The sequence below is a fragment of the Spermophilus citellus genome, assembly GCF_964194105.1.
Source record: "Spermophilus citellus genome assembly, chromosome: 1".
Taxonomy (NCBI): Eukaryota; Metazoa; Chordata; class Mammalia; order Rodentia; family Sciuridae; genus Spermophilus; species Spermophilus citellus.
The window spans coordinates 287,897,434-287,915,281 of NC_138182.1; the positions used below are offsets into that span (position 1 = coordinate 287,897,434).

Genomic DNA, 17,848 nt, shown 5'->3' on the forward strand with positions numbered 1-17,848 from the left:
GTGCTTGTCTGTGTTTGAGGGGCCGGTGCAGGGCCTTCCTCACGCTGTGTTCTGGCTGTGGAGCGGGCTCCATGCAAACCCTTCTCCCCTGGCTGGAGCCCTGCTGTGGAGGAGTCCCTCACCGGGTGCCCGGGGACCACCCAGCATGAGAGTGGCATCCGCGAGCCTGGAAGTGGGTTCGCGGGGTCTCGTGCCGTGTGGCCGTTTCCTGGAAGAAGCCGGAGGGAGATGAACCGCTAACCTCCAGCTGTGGCTCATTGCTTTGGGGCGGGGAGGCCACCCAGGAGGGAGGTCCAGGATGGAGTGACAGGTGGCCAGTGTCAGGAGAGCAGAGGACACTGAGTGAGGGCAGCAGGAGGGCAGGGATGTCATGCCAGAGCCTGAGAGTGGCCAAGCCGCCAAGGGCCACTGGGCCCCACGGAATTGCTGTCCCAGAGACACCACAGACTGTTCTCTGATTCCTAGGAGTGGCAGTCCACGGCTCCTGCAGCTGCTGTGCGATGACCTGATGACCATCAGCACAGACAAGGAGAAGTGTGGCTCAGAGGGAGGGGCTTCTGCAGAACCCGCCGCATCACCTCGGGGGCATGGGGCCTCTGCGGCCTCCAGGACCAGGCACTGCGCGCTGTCAGAGCAGGGACCTTGGGGCTGCGAGGCTGCGCACCCTGATTGGAAGAGTGAGTCTCAGAGTGCAGATGTCCGCTGCTCAGGCCAGCAGGTGGGGCAGAGGAGGAGGCTCGGGGGTTCCCTTCGCCCCCAGGGCTCTGCCTTGCTGAATGTAATCTCGGCCTGTATCTTAGATTTCCTTCCTGTCCAATCCTGTCCAGAGGTCACCCTCCAGCAGAGCCCGGCTGCAGCTCCTCCCGGAGCCATGGGTGGCTCCTGAGCCTTCTGTGGTGCTCAGGAAGCTGGAGGTGCCCACCGCACTGCTGGGCACCTGGGGTCACGTCCCCCTACTCCTGGGCACACCAGTGACTTCCTAGTTGAATTGCACTTCACAGGGAGGGCAGAGGGGACAGGAGAGTCTGGTACCGCCTCTGCCCCTTCACCAGGAGAAGTCCTGAAGGTCCTCAGGTCCCCTGGAGACTGGGCCTCAGGATGGAGCCTGCTGGTCCTGACACCTTGAGCAATGCTGAGGTCCCAGGACACTCTACACTTGAGGGGGAGTGGGTGTGAGGCTGCTCCTTGCTGCCCCGGCTGGCCCATGAAGACAGACAGAGGGGCCAGCAGCAGTGGTCAGGGGAGGCCCGTTGAAGAAGTGTCTCGTGTCCTGAGCAGGCCCTGGGTGGGGGCCATGACTGCAGCTTGTAGGAGTGCGTTGGCTCTGAGAAGGGCCCAAGGTCATGGCTTGTATCTTGGAGGTCACCCCTGGCCCTGCACCAGCAGGCATGCCCGTGCCCTGGAGAGGGAGGGAAAGCCGGGTGCAGGCAGAGGGCAGGGAGCCATGGGCTGCCAGGGTGACAGGAGCCTTCCCTGTGCGGGCAGGCAGCAGGGGCAGTGAATGTGCATGCATGTGCACACTTGTGCCGGTTCCAGGAGAAGCCTGGGAGTCTGCTTTCTGCAGCCAGAGTGGTGGCAGAGTCCTGCTCCCGCACCACGCACTAGGGCTCTTCTCATGGCCCCAGAGAACCCAGGTGGCCCCCGTGGCTCCTGGCCAGCGTGGTGACCCCTCTTCCACCGACACTTCCTCACCTGAGGAGGGTCAAGTTTAAGTGCAGGACTCTGAGCCGCCTGCAGGGTCTGGTCCTTGTGTGGCAGGACTAGGATGCCCCATGTGAGCACTCAGCACAGGCCCATGTCCCGCTGCAGTCATGCAGATAGCGCCACATGCTCGCCATGCTACCTGCACCTGCACCGTGCCTCCTTGAGATTTGGCTTCAGTGCCCTGGTGACAGGTATGGCTCTGATGGCACACAGTGAGTGGAGTGACATTCCTTCTGCTTAAAAAATTCTCCAAGCAGAGGATCGTAAGTTCAAAGCCAGCCTCAGCATCTTAGCGAGGCCCTAAGCAACTGAGCAAGACCTTGTCTCTAGATAAAATATGAAAAGGACTGGGGATGGGGCTCAGTGGTTAAGCATCCCTGGGTTCAATCTTCAGCACCAAAAAAGAAAAAGAATTCTCCGTCCCCAAATCCAGGCCAGCCTGGGCAATTTAGATTAAAAAGTGAAGGTGGGGGTGTGTGGCACAGCCATAGAGCACCCTGGGTTTATCTCCAGGGCTGCCAAACAAAGACCCAAGACCCAATATGGTCCGCTTGGCCCTGCAAAGGAGGCCGTCTCATTCAGGGCTGGAAACTTGAGGAGAGGGGGACTACCCTCCCCAGGGAGGCCATATGAGGGCATATACAAAGGGCCCAGTGTGGGGAGAGGAGGAGCGGGGACAGTGGGCAGGAAGGCTGTGGACACAGGTGGCCTTCTTCCCTGGGCCTGGGCTCCTGTCTGCTGGAATACCTGCAGTTGCTCATCTCCGGGGCCAGCCCCACAGGCTCTAGACAGACACATTGTTTCCCTGCCAGTTAGACACCATTCCACCCCCTTCTTTCCTTTTGTTTCCCCGTACTGGGACTGAACCCAGAGTGCTCTACCCGCGAGCTACACCCGGAGCCTCTTTGTATTTTGTTGCCCAGGCTGACGATGAACTTGTGATCCTCCTGCCTGACTCCTGAGTCGCGGGATGACGGGGTGGCCGGCTTCACTCCACTTTTAGTTGCAGAACAAGGCTGGCAAGGCCTGGGCCATCGTGCTGCGCCCTCAAGATCTCCCCATCCTGGGCCTAAGGTGCTAGGGGAGGGTCTTCATAGGCTGAGTGTCCACTCTGGTGTGGCTCTAGATGGCTCCTTTAGCCTGGGTTCTTGGAGGTGGTGCTGATTTTCGGCTCCATTCCTCATGCCAGAGACCGTGTTCTCCGTTACCACTTCTTGGCAGCTGGCTGGAATGGCCCCTTGGCTCTTGGCTGCTGGAGGTGAGAGCTGTGGTGCCAGGTGCCACCACAGGCTTCTGTGAGCTGGGTCCCTGCTGCTCCATGCCGCCCCAGCTCCTCCGACTCCACCAGGGGCTGAATTTTGCACCTGTGTTAGAAGTGCTGCCAGCTCCGGAGCTCCCAGGGAAGCGCCTTTCTCTTAGCGCATGGGTTGGCTGTGTTGGGGCTGCTGCCAGGGTGCATGATTTGGGGCTGTAACCTGCTGGGGCCATCCTCCCTCTCTCCTGCTTTGGGTTAAGAGTGTATTCTTTATTGACATACATTCTATATTCTCAGAGTTGTGGCCCCAGCGTTTGTGTGAACAGAAGCCTGACTTGCTCAGGTCAGCTGTAAGTAGGACTTCCGCGACAGGTGAGCATCCCAGAGCTCCTGGGTGCTCCTGGGCTGTAGTTTCAGTCCTGTCTGCAGGCTGTGCGCAGAGATTCGGTGCTTGGGATATACTATCCCCCCGCTGCCTTGTTTGTCTGGAAATGTCTTGATTTTGTCTCCCCCACCCCCACTGGGAGTGGGGTACCAGGGATTGAACTCAGGGGCACTCAGTCGGTGAGCACGTCCTCAGCCCTATTTTGTTTTATTTAGAGACAGGCTCTCACTGAGTTGCTTAGTGCCTCGCTTTTGCGGAGGCTGGCTTTGAACTCGAGATCCTCCTGCCTCAGCCTCCTGAGCCACTGGGATGGGCGCCACCTCGCTGACTCTTTGCCTTTGTCTTGAATGAGCGTGTTGGTGGGTGGGAATGCAGGTTGGCAGCCGTCTCCTTTGTGTGCTTTGCCAGTATCTTTCCACTCTTGTCTGGACTCTGCCCTCTCTGGGACAATCTCAGGCAGGAACTCTGCTGTGGCCAGAGCTAGAGTCACAAACCTGTTTTTGTCTGTTTATTTTTAATTACATCCATTAAACTGATACCTAGGAACACAGACCCAGCCACGTTAATGGGGTGCCTTGTGTAATGTTCAAGTCAGAGTCAACACACCAATCTCGCAAGGCAAACACGCAGGTTCTTCACGGTGGAGCGTGCAGCCTGCCCTCCAGCCTGTGGAAGTGTGCCGCACGTTAACCTGTCCACAGTCGCCCTCCAGGGAGCCCTGGGAGGCTGGTCAGTGTCCAGCAGCACCCAGGGCTTCCTGCTGCATCTCCCTGTAGCTTAGGGCTCCTGGGTCAGCCTCCCACGGCTCCTGCCTTCCTGCCCGTTGTGCCTTTGCTCCTCCAGGCAGAGTGTGGCAGGCAGGCAGCCCCTGGGCCAGGGTTTGTTTCTTTTTGCGGTTGTGCTGGGCTGGAACCAGGCTCTGTTGCCTGGGGCAAGTGCTCTGCCTCTGAGCCGCACCCGGCCTGTCCCTGCTTGGGAAGGAGATTCTTCTCTGGAAACTCTCAGCACTCAGGGCCTTTGTGACTGTGGAGCGTGTCTCCGAGGAGGGGCAGGTTTGCGTGGTGGGCAGGTCTGCCTGGTGTTGTGGGTCGAGCCGTGAGCCGAGCCGTGAGCAGCACATGCTGTGGGTGGACTTCAGTGGACATCAAGGCCATTTTAAGCTGTATTTTTAACTCATTGCCCTGAGGAAATAGAAAGCAACGACTTGCAGCATTTACACCCCCAGTACTTCTCCGCCACTATTTAGCTGTGTCCATCCAACTGCTCTCCTGGGATCCAAGCCAAATGTTCAAGGTTGGAATAAGGTGACTGACCCCCCAGAGTCTCCAACTCAGCCACAGCGAGGCAACCTGCTCCCGTCCCTCTACTCAGAACAGAATGATAGAAGAAAGTGTTTAAAAACCTGATTTTCCTTAGTTTTTCCAAGCAAAATTTTAAGTTTGGAACTTGAGGAGGTGGGAAGCCGGCTTGGACGGCACCTGGCAGAAGCACCTACAGCATGCCCACTGGCCCCAGGCACAGGAAGGGATGTGAAGCTGCGAGCAGCAGGCCGCCAACCCTGGTGCCCGCATCCTGAGCTGGCCCTGTTGCCTGGCTGAGCAGCTGCGCCTCAGGGTGCAGGGTCTGGCTAGGTGATGCTCCTCACTATCTGGGGTCCTTCTGCTGGGATCCTGGGTGTCAGCACCTTGGGCTTGGAGGGCTACCCTGCAGGTGCCAGGACCAAGTGGCTCCCGTGTCCCCTCCTCTGGGCTGGGGTCCCTGCAGGACCTCTGCCCTGCACACTGGGGGTGCCTCTCTGGGTGGGTCCCAGAACCCCCTCCCTTGAGGGATTCTGAAAGCCCCCCTTCCCCTGCCTGCCCACAGCATGCGGAGTGGCCTTTGGCACAGATGTGTGCCACTTTATCTGTGCTGGGTAATAATAGGACAGAGATCATGCCGGGGGCACTGGATGGGGCCTGATTATCTCTGGACAGGGGCAGCTGCTTAATTTAAATGGTCATGAAGGGCTTTGTCTGACAGTGCTGGCCCACATTATGGATGGCGGAGGGTGTGGGAGGAGCCCCTGGGCGGGGAGGGGGGGTAGTCCCCCCCCCCGCCCCCAGCAGGCAGAGCCCCTGCTGCATCCCCATCCCTCTCAGACCAGTTGTGTGGGGGATTCTCTACAAAGGCAGTCCCATGCTTTAAACGCACCTTGGGAATCATCCCGCCATCACCCCAGGTAGGGAAATCATTCACACAGCCCTGGTGTGGAAACAATCCAACGTCCCTCACGGGTGAGTGTACATATGGAAGATGGGTATCGATTGACAGGGAAGGACACTCTGACCGTCCTGCAGCATGACAGGCCTCGAGGACATGTGCTGGAGAGCAGGCCAGCCAGGAAGGGACAGATGCTGTCCAAGTCCACTCTTGTGAGGCCCCGGAGTTGTCACATTCATGAGGATGAAGGCAGGCGGAGGGCTCTGGCCTAGAAGGTGGGGGAGAGATAGCAACGGGCAGAGTTCCTGTTTGGGAAGACAAAGCTCTCTGCAGCTGGATGGTAGCGACTTGGATCCTGGATGTCAGGGCCATGCCAACAACTGTCCACTCTGGAATGGTGAAGATTTCTTAACCATTTCCCCAAGTTTCTTGCAAATTTCATGTCATTTATATTTACTGCAATTAAACAGATAAATTTTGCATCTCACGATCCTCTTTGATTCCTGTGATTCTGAAGTCTGGTCTCTTGGCCTGGTCCCAGGGTTCTCCTACCTTCTGGGCACAGTACTTGTTTTCTTCAACGCTGTCAGAATGTCCCAGTCTGGCCCTTTGTCCTCCACTCTGAGATTCTGTCTTCTGCTGTCAGCTGAACATCTAACTTGATTTGTTGTGTCCTTCATTTGTAAGGTTTCTGTTCGGTTCCTTTTCAATATCTCTACCTCTTCACTGAACTCCTCGTTCAGATCCTGTGTGGACTTAATTCACTAGTTGTTTTTCTGTGCTGTCTTGGAATTCACAGATCACTTTAATAATCATGCTTTATCGGCTATTGTCAGTTTCTGTACCTTGAAGTCAGTTGCTGGCAGTCATGAACCTTGGGGGCTGTCATGTTACCAGGTTTTCCGTGTTTTATTGGAGTCTGTGCTGGGTTTTATGCAGCTGTTGGGATGGATTTCTCTTCCACCTGTATGCATGGCCTTGTTAAGACACAGGCTTCTCTTGGGGAGGTGTTCTGGGACATCAGGTAAGACGGAAGGGAAAGGGAGGTACTGGGAATGGGACTGACTAAATCTTGTGGTCATGTCATGCGCAAATACCTAGTGATAAGTTCCACTGTCATGTATGATGACAAGCACTGATGTAAAAAAATTTTTAGTTGTAGGGAACACAATACCTGCATTTTATTTATTTATTTATGTGGTGCTGAGGATGGAGCCCAGTGACCACACATGCAAGGCCAGCGCTCTACTGCTGAGCCCCAGCCCAGCCCCTGGGCACTGATTTTTAAAAAGAAACAATGAAACTGAAAAAAGGGAAACAGAGTCCGAGTGAGTGGACACTCCTCGGCAACCACCTGAGGCGGCACTGGGAGCAGTGTCCATGGCCACCCCGGGCTGCAGCCCAGTGCTGGATGACCTACACCGTGCAGTGGACGCTGGCCAACAGTCTGACCCTCAGTAGGTTTGGAACCGTCCCCTGGCCTGGCTCCTCCCTCCCACAGCCCTGCGAGCAGGCGGTTCTGGCTTCCCCAGGGCCAGAGGGCCACTCATCCAGGGGTCAGGCCCCCTTTGGAGAGAATAGGTGTTTCAGCGCAGATTTAATTATCCGAGAAACGCAGTCTGGAGGATGTGCAGATGGAGGTGGGGACGCCATCCCAGGAGGTCTGGCTGCCGGCTTGACCTCAGGCTTGCGGACAAGGCTCAGGAGTGGGGAGGCCAGGGCCACCCCCACAGGTCCTGAGTCCAGATGGAGCCCTGGTCCTGGGGCCCCACTCGTGTGCCCAGCGTGGAGCTGGTGCTGCGTGCAGGACTGAGCTGGGGGCTGGTCAGTGAAGCATATTACTGTGCCTACAGGTGCTTGCCATTTTCTCTTCCATGATTAGTTGAGTGGTGCTCACAAGGAGCTAGAGCAGCGTCTGCCGCAGGTGAGTGCTGCTGTGTTGGTAAGCCAGAGGGCTCGGGGCTGGAATGGGGGAGCAGGACACTCGGGTGTGGATGCTGGCCTCCACCCTGGCCAGCGAGGCTGCGAGCTATGCAGGGAGCAGGTGAGGCCCTGGCAGACTTGGTGACGGCCTCGGAGACAGATACTTACTGGGCTGGGGAAGGTTTCCCGGGAATGCTGTGTGGGGAACTCCAGGCCCTGACAGGCACCTCACTGGCTTTGTGACTTAACCAATATCGGCTACTCGCCCCTTCTGGTTGACAGTGGTGGGTGTCAGGAACAACCCAGATCTCGTCACCAGGAAAGCGAGGGCTCTGGGGATGTGCGGGAGGTGGTGCAGGGCAAGGTGAGGGTGCCAGGCAGGCAGTGCCCTGGAGGGCACAGGTTGAGCACCACCATTTCCCAGGCTGCACCCGCCCTCTCCTCCCAGCAAGGGCAGCCTGTTCCTGCAAGCATGTCCCAAGAGCTCCCTGCCCAGGTCCAAGCATCGCCCTGGCCTGCCCTGGCACCCACCGTGGAGCTGCTGCCCTTGCTAGCTAGGTCCCCTTCTCTGCTGTGGGTGGACAGTGCCACCCCTCAGTGGGGCCGTGAGGGAGTCCCCGCTGTGAGTGGCTGTGGCCCTGCTTGCACCACTGTGTGGGCCCTGCTGAAGGCTCCCTCTGTTCTGCTCGCTGCTGCCCTGCTGGTGACACTGTCCCAGTGGGGCGGATCCGGCTGGGGCTGCCAAGTGTCCTGGTGTCTCCGCCTCCGCTGGGGGTGGGATTTCTGGGTGGGCCGTGACTGACAGGTGCCTTCAGTGTCCAGGGTCCCTGCCTCACAGTGTTCTAGGGCAGCTGCACTTGGGGGAGGCCCTGCTGGTTCAGGGGCATCCACGGGCTCAGCACCCTCTCAGCACTCCCTCGGCTGGCTGCAGGGAGCTGCCCCGACTGTGGCCATCCCTGACTGGCCTGTGGGACCTTGCACGAGTCCCCTTTGGAGGGTCCTTCGGGGCTTGGCCTCTTCCTCCAGTTCTGGCTTTTCCTTGTGGCTCTGCAGAATCCAGCTCAGGCCTTGCTGGTCACCGCACGGAGGCACCCTGTGCTCCTGTGTCTGCTTCTCCGCCCTCAACAGCCTATGGGTACAGAGGGTGCCATTTTAATGGCCCTCCCCTGCCAGCTGATTGCTGGGAGGAGCGTGGAGGCCACAGAGGGTCCGCAGCCCTGCTCCTGAGGGAGTGCGTGTTTGGCAGCTCCCCCCCCCCGCCCCCCCCCCCCCCCCCCCCGCAGGAGTACCGCAAGCCTGGGCCCTCCGGGGGGCCTCTGCTCCAGGGGGCCTCCTGTGGAGCCCACAGGGTGGGCCGGCTTCCCTCTGCCCAGGAACATCCACTGAGCAGAGAAACTGAGAGCTGAAGGGCTTCACTGTGTCCCCTGTGGCTTTGAAACTTACAGGTTTTTCCAACCTTCTTCTCCATGATCTTCTGATCTCCTCCTCCCTGATCTTCTTTTCCCTGATATTCTTTTCCCTCACCTTCTCCTCTCTGATGTTCTTCTTTTCCCTAATCTGTCCTCACTAATCCCATTTTCTCGGAATCACCTCTACAACAGCCCCCTGTTCCCTTGATGGGCTGAGTCACAGCCTCCTCTGGGACAGGAGCCCCCTGTGTTTCTCTTTTGCTAGCAAAGCAACAAAACTTAGCTCTCCTTTCTCCCAAGACCTTGTCTGGATTGGCCTCAAGGATGAGGACGGGGCTTTACGTGTCCACTGGGTGGAAAGGCCATAGTTGACCCTAGCTACAAAGAGGTATACTGGAGACGTGCTGGGCAGTGTCCGAGTGTGCTGTGGCCAGGAGAGGGGCAGCAACAGGGAGCAGGTGGCCTACCGGAGGACAGTGGCCCCAGCCCACCCTTCACAGGCTTTGCCCAGGCCCCATCTCACCCATTCCAGGAACTCTCCACAGGGAACCCTGGAGGCACAGGGCGTGTTAACGGCCTGCTCCCTGAAGGCAGCCTTCCAGAGAAGGGTGGGGCCCAGCCTAGGTCCCTGCTGGGGTGGAAGGGTGGAGATGAGGTGTGGGAGCACAGCACCCGCCTCAGCTGCCCGGCAGTGCCTGCCCCAGGCCCTTGACTGCCTCAGGCCCTTGACTGCCTGTGTGACTCTTGCCGAAACCTTCGTCCTAGTCTCTGGTGCCAATCCAGTAACAAGGACATGGTTTATTGTTTTGTTAGCAATAAACTAAGAGAGACACAGGGGACTCCTGTGCCAGAGGCTGTCATTCTGCCCATCAGCAGGACCAGGGGGCAGTTAAAGGGTGACTCAAGGGCTACATTCCTGTGTTCTCTGTTGGAGTGTAATTCACTTGTTAATTTGGGAGACAGTCATTTCTGAATCTTCTGGTGCCATCCCCAAGTCTGGATGCCTTCATTCCTATGGTGGGTGTGTGCTCAGGGACAGGTAACTCTGCCTGGGATGGGGAAGAAAGGTAATGAGTTTCCCCTGAGATTAGGGAGGGGAGAGATTAGGGAGGAACAGGAAGAGAGGAGGAGAAAGAAAAGTGTCCATTTTAAAAGTAAGCTGCAGAGCTGGGGATGTGGCTCAGGTGGTAGAGTGCTTGCCTAGAATGCACAAGGCCCTGGTTCAATGCCCGGTGTCTCCCCCCCCACACTCCCCACCCCCAGCCATAATAAGTTGCAGTGGCAGAGCAGCAAGGGCTGTATTCAAAGCATAAAGTGTCCCTTCCCAGAGAGGGGGGAACCTGACTTAGGACAAGTGAGATTTATGACGTGACAAAGGAGTTTCAGCCTGCACCAGTGGGACACATTGGAGGGAGAATGTGGCTATCTCTGAAGAGGCATTTTTGGGGAAAAGTAAAACGTGCACATTCAGGGGACAGCAGCACCCACAGAGGAGGGAGCAACCCTCCATGTGGTGTGCTCCTGTCTACAGGGTCACGGCTCAGGCCTGGCCAAGGTGAGCCTGGGCAGAGCCCACAGGCCACAGTTTCCCCAGCCTTTGTGCCTGGCCCTCACTGTCCTTCGTAGTTGGATTGCTGGGGACTGTGAACCCTACCCCCAGCCCTTTTTTCACTTTGAAACACGGCCTTGCTGAGTTGCTGAGGCTGGTCTGGAACTCTCAACCCTTTTGCCCCCGGCCTCATGCTACCTCCCTCTGGCAGGCAGGGGCAGGGGCTGCCAGGGGCACAGGCTAAGGACACAAGGTGGGCTGCTTTGCTTGCTGATGATTGCTTTGCATTTCAAAGGTTCATGGGGGTTTCCTGCATTCCAAGGGCTCCTGGGCACTTCCCTCTGAGCCTGATGGCACTTTTGCTATGTCCCACAGTTCCTGTCTCAGGCCTTAGGCATTCCTCCCTTTCCTTCAGCCCTGCACCCAGGTGAGCCCCTTGGACTCTGTCTGGTGTGGCCTCCCCAGCTGACAGCAGACCTTTGTCCAGGACTTATTCCAAAAGTAGTAACTTAGGGGAAAAAAGAAAGAGAGAGAGAGAGAAGTGACTGCTGTAGCCCAGTGGTAGAGCATTTGCTTAGCTTGCCTGAGGTCCTGGGTTCCATCCTTGGCACTGCAGGACGCAGAAAGACAAGAACAGCACCAGAGGTGACAGTGTTTGGGTGGCCGACACTAAAAGAAATGAGATGCCTTCAATTTGCCCCCATTTACGAATGTCCTGCTGTGATACGAGTCTCAGTGCAAAAATTTAAATCACTTGACGTGAACAAGGACTGAAGAGAAGGCCAGAGGCCTGCGGGGTGGGGAAAGCCTGACCAGGGCCTGCTAAGGAGGGCGGCAGTGGGGCTGGCTTAGTGGGAGGAGGCTCCCTGGCCATTCTTTTGGAATTACTTGCTTTTCTCAAAAGCAAAGTAAAGCCCTGACAAGGTCTTCCGGGACAGCAGGCAGGGATCTGCCCTCTGTGTCCAGATTCTACTTCCTGCCTCTGGCTTGGGGATTTGATCCCTACTCAAGGACCCACCTGGAGGCCTCTGGCCAGGTGGATCTACGGGGCCCCAATTGCAGCAGGTTAGGTATCCGCCCCAGTGAGGGTCCTGCAGGCCCAGGAGAGCTGCCTGCAGAGCAGGGTGCACCCGGAGACCAGTGTTTTCAGGACCCAGTCACTGGCTACACTGAAATAAGGGCCATTTACCTGGAGTTATGCAATTATTCTACTTGGAAAAATTCTACACCCACCATAATGTACAGTGATAGTACAGTGAACCCCACATTCTATCACCTGTCCCAGTGGTGACCTTCATAGTCCCCAACCCCACTGGGGTACTTGGGGACAGTACTGTCTGCTTAGTACCTTGGTGAGGCCCACTTTTCATCTGCTGGTTTCCCTGGTGACAGCTCTGCAGAGCGCAGGCCAGAATTTTAGAGTCCACAGTCCACTAACTTCAGAGAGCAGGATGCCTTGTCCCTGCTGGGCCTCTGCTGCACCTGTCTGCTGGGCCCCTGAGCTGCGGCAGATGTGGCTGTCACAGGGCCCCAGGAGACCACCTGACCTTAGGCAGGAGGCTCCCACCCCCAGCAGGCCTCCTCAGTTGGAGTCCAGGTCTTGCAGGGCAGCCAAAGGCTCCTCCTGTCCCCACAGCCCTCCTGCTGGGAGGGTCTGTCCACCCCTTTTTGCTTTCATTTATTCTTCATTTTTATTGTAAACTGACCTGCATGGTTGAGCACACATGGGTTGCAAGGACAGTTTTAACATTCCATGTGATGATAAATCAGGGCAATTAGCCTTTCCTCCTCCTGAATCACTTCTCATCTCTCTCTACTGGGAAACTTCAAATCTCTCTCTTCTTTCTAGTTCTTGTAAAATACATAATAAATCATGAAATTCTTGTTTTTGAAAAAAACAAAAGAATAGCTTTGGGTAGCTGGGAGAAGGTGGTCAGTGCTGCACGAGGGAGCCCTTGTCTGGTGACCCAGGGCAGACCTGACCTTAGACTCAGGGGCGCTTCTGTTGCAGGGCCCTCAGCACCAGGTAGTCTTGCAAAGTCAGCTTCAGTGGCATCTTACGGTTCTTTCCATTTTCTGTCCAGCCGACCCTCACCTAACTCCCACTGGACTCCAGGGGCTCCTGACAGAGAGTGGGAATGGGCATGTGGCCCAGGCCACTGCACTGTGCCTCTGCAGAGGCTGGTGCTAGGCAGGGGACCTGCTGGGTGCAGAAGGGCTGTCACCCTGGGTGCTCCTGGCCTTTCCCTGGAGACGGCTTTTCTGAGTTTGTTTTCTATTGTTTGGGCATCAGAGAGAACACAATGCAGAGCCCTGTAACTCCCACGCCCCCGACAGCTGCTAGCTTGGCAGCTGCCTCTGGTGCACCCAACAGCTCTCCACTAAACAGGTGCTTCCCAGTGCACCCTCTGGCCACCCTGCTGCACTCGTGCTACCCAGCCTAACCTTCTCTGGGGCGCTTCCTTGCACCTGAGCACGTGGCATGTTAGACCAATCCTCTACTGTTGGGCATCTGGTTGTTCCCACTTCTCCACCAGTCATTCACTGAAAAATCGACCAGGTGCCGGCAGGGGAAGGCCAGTGGTGTGACCTGGGGTCGGGAGCCCGGGGTTCCTTTTCGTGGAGCTTCTTTAGATCAAGGCGGGAAGAGATGAAGGAAGCTGTATCCCCAGGACACGGAGCAAGGGTCCCTTAGGGCGGGGTCGCAGGGCATTCCCGCCGCAGACACAATGAGTCTGGGGCACGGGGGCGGTCCCGGTCACATCCCTCTCGGGAGTATCTTAACAGGGCGCGGGGGCGGGGCAAGCTCCAGAGGACCCCGGCCCCAGGGCTCACCCAGGATCCCTTGCTCTGGCAGGCTGGGAGGGCCCCGAGCCAGGCCAGGGGCCTGACCAGGTCCGAAGCGGGAGGGGTCGGTCTCGCCAGCGCGGGTCTCGGCCTAGAGGCGGGCGTGGCCTGCGGCGCGGGCGGGGGAACCGCCCGTGGGGGTGGGCAGCGGGCGCGGGCAGCGGCAGCGGGCAAACTTTTCCGCGGGCCGCGGGGGCGGGCAGGTGAGGTCACGTGCGGCCGGGGCGGGGCGGGGCGGGCCGGACGGACCCCGCCCCTGCGCCCGAGTCCCGGCGGCAGAGCGGCGGCTGCGCCCGGCCGGAGCGCGCAGGGCAGCGGCGCCATGCCCACCAACTTCACGGTGGTGCCCGTGGAGGCGCGCGCCGACGGCGGCGTGGACGAGGCGGCCGGGCTGGCGGAGGCGCCGGGGGTCCCCGAGGGCGCGGAGCCCGACTGCCCCAGCCCGGGTGAGCGCGACCGCACCTGCCGCCGGACAAAGACGGAGGCCGGGCCTCCCGCCGGTCTGCCGCGCTCAGCGGCCTGGGGCGGGCGGTGGCTGGCGGGGCGGCCCAGCAGGAGGGGTGACCGGGCCGCGCAGCCCCCACCCCGAGGCGGGGCGCAGGCTGCCGCCCTGGCCGCCACTCTCCCTCGGCTCCTTTCCCGGTGTCCCCTGCCTGCAGATCCCCTCGCCCCAAGCCCGGCGGCCGGCGCAGGGCCTGCCAGGGCCGGGACCCAGGCTCCCCAGCGTGGCTGGCCCGTGGGCACCCGGGCCAGGGGCACCGGAAGCCACTTTTCTCTCTCAACTCTGGCTGGGACGGGGGAGGAGGGGCAGAGCTGTTGGAGGTAGCCATGGAAACGCGGGTGTGTGTGTGTGTGTGTGTGGGGGGGGGGTGGGGTGGGTGCAGGCCCCTGGTGGCACCTGGTGGGTGGGAAAGGGGTGCGTACCCCTGGGTGGTGGCATGCCAGAGTGCTTCTTAACCGTTGTCTTGCCTTCCCTCACTCCTGGACCCGGGCCACAGATAAGTCCCGGCTGGGATCCCAGCTGTGCCTCTGCCCGACCTTGGACAAGCCAGACCTCCCCTGGGGTCACCTGAGGAAGGACAGTAGTCCTTGGGGGACTGAGGAGGGGGCCGCTGGCCCAGTGTCCCCCTTCGCTCTTTGTTCTGGAATCCCAGCTCTCTGGCACTTTCACTTTCTGTGGGTGGGGATGGCCTGGAAGTCTCCCCATGGGGTCCCTCCATCCCAGCTCCCTCCATCCCAGCTCCAAGTGTGGCTTCCCTGCTGCAGATGGTGGGTCACCTTGGGCTAGCTACTTCATCTGTGGGTCTCAGCTCCTCTCTGGAAATTGGGGCCCCAGGGCCTTCCTTCTGGGGCTGTTTAGAAGTGAGAGGACCCAGTGCACAGTGTGTGGACATCATGCTGGGGACTCAGCTCCCTGCTCCAGAGGTGGCAGAGGAGGAGTGCAGGCCCGTCAAGTGACAGGTCCTGCAGCTCCTTGGCCTCAGAAGCTTTGCTGCCCCTCTTGGGTGCTTCCTCTGGACACACCTCAGGAGCCTGCAGATGTCGGATAGGGGTACGCGCTGTGAAGTGGCCCAGCACACAGGGTCAGTCCTGCCACCTCCTTTGGTGCCCTCTCCCTGGGATTGGCTGTCCAGGCTCTTCTGCACAGACAGCGGTTGATGCTTCTTGCTGGAGCTGGTCAGGGCTGTTGCCTGGCTGAGGTGTAAAACTAGGTGAGAGTCAAGGCAGAACCTGTGAGTCCGCTCTTTCCTGGATATGCTCTGTCCAGGCTAAGCTCACTCTGGCATGTCTCTGAGGCTGCACTCTGGGTTCCCAGAAGAGCCTCAGTGACCCTCCCTGGGTATCCAGGAGCCTAGGGAAGGCCACCTTCCCTTCTCTCCAGAACTTGAGTGTGTTTGTTTCAGTCGGAGGTAATTTCCCACTGCTCCTGTTCTTGTCCCTTTTCAGCTCAGCTGTCATCTGCCTGCTCTCAGTTCCCGCTGAGGGCTCACCGTGGGTGCTGGCGGGAAGTGTGGGCCTCCCGTGTGCTTGTTAATGCCCCTTTTATGGTCTGAGCTGGACTTGTGAAATTTGGCGGAGCTCCTGTAGGACTTGCATCTGGGGCTTGGGGCGCTTCGCGTTTCCATGGAGAGGTTTTTGGAACTCCGCTGCCTGTGCCCCTGGGAGTGGCTGTGCTGTGGTCTTTGAATCTGCTTGGTTGGGTCCTGATTTCAAATAGGGGCTGCCAGCTCAGAGTTGGTGCTCAGGTGTGCCCCATGCCAGCAGGGGAAGGGACCACATGCTTTTCTTTTTGGTGGGCAAGTCCTGCCGAAGCTGGGACCAGCCTCCTTCCAGAAGCCTGTGGTATGGGGTCCTTGCAGGACAGGGTCAAGCCCCCTCATGGTGGGAGTCATCCGTGTTCACCGCAGGTCTTTCCCTCCTCTGGCAGCCTCCTGGGGTGGTGGTGGGGAAGGTGGACCTTGGAGGCACCATGCTGTGGGGGATTGGGACTCAGGGTCCTGTGTGAGCCGACTCAAGCCAGCCGGGGCCTCTTGCACTGTGACGCGCAGGGCTGGAGGAGCAGGACAGCCCTGCGGGGCTTCCGGCAGCTGCTGTTCCTTAGGACATGATGGCCAGGGTGATTTCTCAGAGCTAGCCATGGTGGAAGCGTTACTCTTGCCTCCCCGCTGCTTGGACCCAGGTGGGGCCTGCCACTGGCACCTAAGAGCCAAGAAAGTGGTGTCCCCTTTGCCTGAGTGGTATCTGTTGGTAATGGAGCCCCCAGGCTCCCCCACAGGAACCTGCTCCTCAAAACGGATGAACATTGATGGGGAGGGGAAGGGGCAGACAAGGGACGTCCACCCCCATACTTTACTTCCCACATCCTTAGCTTCTGCCCACCCCTCCTGTGCTCTGGCATGGCCTGGGGTCCCTTGCTCCCGGGTCCCACCCTGTAGTAAGTCCTTCTGGCCTCCCCCCGCCCATCAGCACTTCTGCAGGACAGCATGTTCCTGAGTTTTATTTTGGTGTGAGATCTCTCTTGAAAGTGAGAAGGCTCAGTAGTCTTAGCTTCTGGTGGGAGTGTTGCAGCGTGTAGGAGGGCGAGGACGGTGCTGGGGCGGGGACTTCCTCTCTGACCTCAGAGAAGGGCCAGGGCCTGCTGCCTGCACAGACTGGCCGTCCCCAGGCATGTGCCACCGCTGAGGTCTCGGGATGCTGTGGGGGATTGTGGGGAGACTGACCGGGAAGGTCCCAGGCCCTGGCAACGTGTCCCCCAGGCCCTCCCTCAAAAAGGAGCCTCCATGCTGGCCCTTGGCAAGGCTTTGCTATGTGGTCGGCTCTGTCTCCAGCCTGGCCTCCTAGCTCAGTCTTCCTCTCCCGGAGTTCCAGTTCCTCTTTCTGGATCCCTTTTCTGCCTGGATCCCGTTTTCATGGTTTTGTGCTCCATTGTTGAATTCACGTGGGTCACCTCGGGGCTCTTGCCTCCCTCTGTAAGTGAGCCCTGCTCCTGACACAGTCCTCAGTCACCTTTGTCCTGTTGGGGGCAGGCTGGCAGCAGGTGATGCCCTGTGCTGCCCTGGAGGGGTACTGCCAGCCGTGATGAGAGGCTGCGCCTGTCTGGCCAGTTAGGGAAGTGGGGATCAGGGGACCCAGCACAGGGGTCTAGGTCCTGTCCTGCTGAGCAGGGTCAGGAAGTGGCAGCTCTGATCTCAGGAGGACTGCATCACAGTGAGGTCAGAGGTGGTCTGAGCAGGGTCAGGAAGTGGCAGCTCTGATCTCAGGAGGACTGCATCACAGTGAGGTCAGAGGTGGTCTGAGCAGGGTCAGGAAGTGGCAGCTCTGATCTCAGGAGGACTGCATCACAGTGAGATCAGAGGTGGTCTGAGCAGGGGCAGGTGGGTATGGACCCCAAACCACCCTGTTGTGAACCCTTGGAGCTGGGGTTGAGGGTGGCATCTGGGGAGACAGTCTGTGAGTATGGGGCCAGACAGGCGGTCCAACGTGCCGTCACCAAGTTCTGCCACAGCCAAAGGAGGGATTGGGGTGTAGCTCAGTTGCAAACCCTTGTCCAACAGCCAAGGCTGGGTCCCAGCACCAAACCAAACCACGGGAACAAAGGAGGCCCCTGAAGCAGGTGGCCCTGGAGGCACTCCCTGTGTTCCTGGCTGTCTGTCTGTCTGTCTGTCTGTCCAGGCAACAGGCTGTGCCCTTAGGAGGCGGTGGCACTGCGTCTCAAGGCGTGGCAGGGGCATGCATGTGTGTGCGTGCGTGCACACCAAGGAGAGAGAGGAGCATGCGTGTGTTGGATGCTGTCCCCTGCCTGTCCCTGTGGCCAGGTTGTCTGTCCAGTAAGCAGCCCTGGTGCGGGGCAGGGGTGGGGGTGACACTCTGCCACAGGTCTGAACTTGTGCCTGGCCATGGTCCGTTCATCAGTGTGAGGAGCCTCCTGGCCTGGGATCCATGGTGTCCTCTTGGGAACTCTCCCAGGTCTCCTGGTCTCTGTGTGCAGGAACCGACCTCTGAGCTCCATGGCCAGGAGAGTTTGCTGCCCAAGGGAGGAGTTTCAGGTGCCTGCAGAGAGGGAAGGGCCCTCCCAG

The 17,848-nt window shown here is 58.9% G+C and overlaps 1 protein-coding gene and 1 long non-coding RNA gene across 9 annotated transcripts in view; one reads left to right on the top strand and one right to left on the bottom strand.

Annotated features, from left to right (window-relative positions):
* Positions 1-17,848, top strand: part of SLC12A7 (solute carrier family 12 member 7) — a 72,131-nt gene that overhangs the window by 12,349 nt on the left and 41,934 nt on the right. The window contains exon 1 of one of the 8 annotated variants that reach the window (XM_081280726.1): positions 13,439-13,474. The exons of 2 other annotated variants lie outside the window; for them this stretch is intronic. Coding sequence is in view for 4 of the 6 variants with exons in the window: in XM_081280717.1 (XP_081136843.1) it covers positions 13,594-13,717 (124 nt within the window). In the remaining 2 variants the exon portion in view is untranslated. Of the gene's footprint in view, positions 1-13,438; positions 13,475-13,513; positions 13,718-17,848 lie in introns of those variants that run through there. 5 more of the 8 variants (XM_081280717.1, XM_081280719.1, XM_081280722.1 and 2 more) reach the window with 5 other exon arrangements.
* On the bottom strand, positions 11,005-13,434 carry LOC308642172. Its single transcript, XR_014020492.1, has 3 exons — positions 12,870-13,434; positions 12,131-12,275; positions 11,005-11,093 (listed from the first exon to the last, which is right to left on the bottom strand). It is a non-coding gene; the product is annotated as an uncharacterized lncRNA (long non-coding RNA).